General features: G+C 37.9%; 1 protein-coding gene across 1 annotated transcript; it reads left to right on the plus strand.

Moving 5' to 3' along the window:
• Window positions 1-8: 8 nt before the first annotated feature.
• On the plus strand, window positions 9-1,058 carry LOC121965625 (protocadherin beta-8-like; the record flags this gene model as incomplete). Its single annotated transcript, XM_042515758.1, has 1 exon — window positions 9-1,058. A coding segment is annotated over one exon (1,050 nt), but the record flags the coding sequence as incomplete, so codon positions are not given.
• Between the last annotated feature and the right edge of the window lie 8 nt (window positions 1,059-1,066).

The following is a 1,066-nucleotide window of genomic DNA, read 5'->3' on the forward strand; positions in this document are numbered from 1 at the left end:
CACCGTGTAGCTTCAGCTTTGAGGTGATTTTAGAAAATCCAATCGAACTACACAGAATTACTGTTGAGGTTTTGGATATAAATGATCATGCTCCCGTTTTCCCAAATAAAGAGAAGTCTATCAGTTTTGAGATGAGTGAATCAGCTGTAGCTGGAGTGCAGTTTCCTCTGCGGAGTGCAGAGGATCTAGATGTGGGACAAAACGGGTTGCAAGATTATATTTTATCACCTAACGACAATTTTATTTTGAAACAACATGCAAATCCCGACGGTAGTAAATACGTTGAAATGGTGCTCCAGAAGCCTTTAGACAGAGAACGAAATTCTCATCTGTCTTTAAAATTAATCGCAGTTGACGGAGGAACACCACAGAGATCTGGTACAGTAAATATAGATGTCACTGTTTTAGATGCCAACGACAATATTCCGGTTTTTAACCAATCGGTTTATAAAGCTTTTGTGATGGAAAATACTATAAAAGGCACTAGTATTATTACAGTAAATGCCACAGACGCTGACAGTGGTTCATATGGACTCATTTCTTACAGTTTGTATGAGATGAAAGGAACCGCAGCCGATATATTCAGTATTGACGAAAATACCGGTACAGTTTCTGTGTCTGGTCAGATCGATTATGAAAAGGACAGAAAATATGAGGTCAGGGTAGAAGCAAAGGATCAGGGTGGTTTAATTGGAACAAGTAAAATTATATTTGATGTTGCTGATGTCAATGACAATGCCCCAGTTATAAATATCATGTCATTTTCCAGTCCCCTGTCTGAGGATGCGCGTCTTGGTACAACTGTGGCTGTTTTCAATGTAAAAGATGCAGATTCTGAGAGAAATGGACAGATAAAATGTTCCATAGATGGCAAACTTCCCTTTAAGATCGAATCATCTCTAACAAATTATTACAATTTGATCTCAGATCAACGTTTTGACAGAGAATCAGTTTCAGAATATAACATAACAATAACAGCAACTGATATGGGGTCTCCTCCACTTTCTAGCTCAACAAAGTTAAATCTTAAAATTTCTGATGTAAACGACAACGCCCCACTATTTGA

This window comes from Plectropomus leopardus, unplaced genomic scaffold (genome assembly GCF_008729295.1).
Source record: "Plectropomus leopardus isolate mb unplaced genomic scaffold, YSFRI_Pleo_2.0 unplaced_scaffold20927, whole genome shotgun sequence".
Classification (NCBI taxonomy): Eukaryota; Metazoa; Chordata; class Actinopteri; order Perciformes; family Serranidae; genus Plectropomus; species Plectropomus leopardus.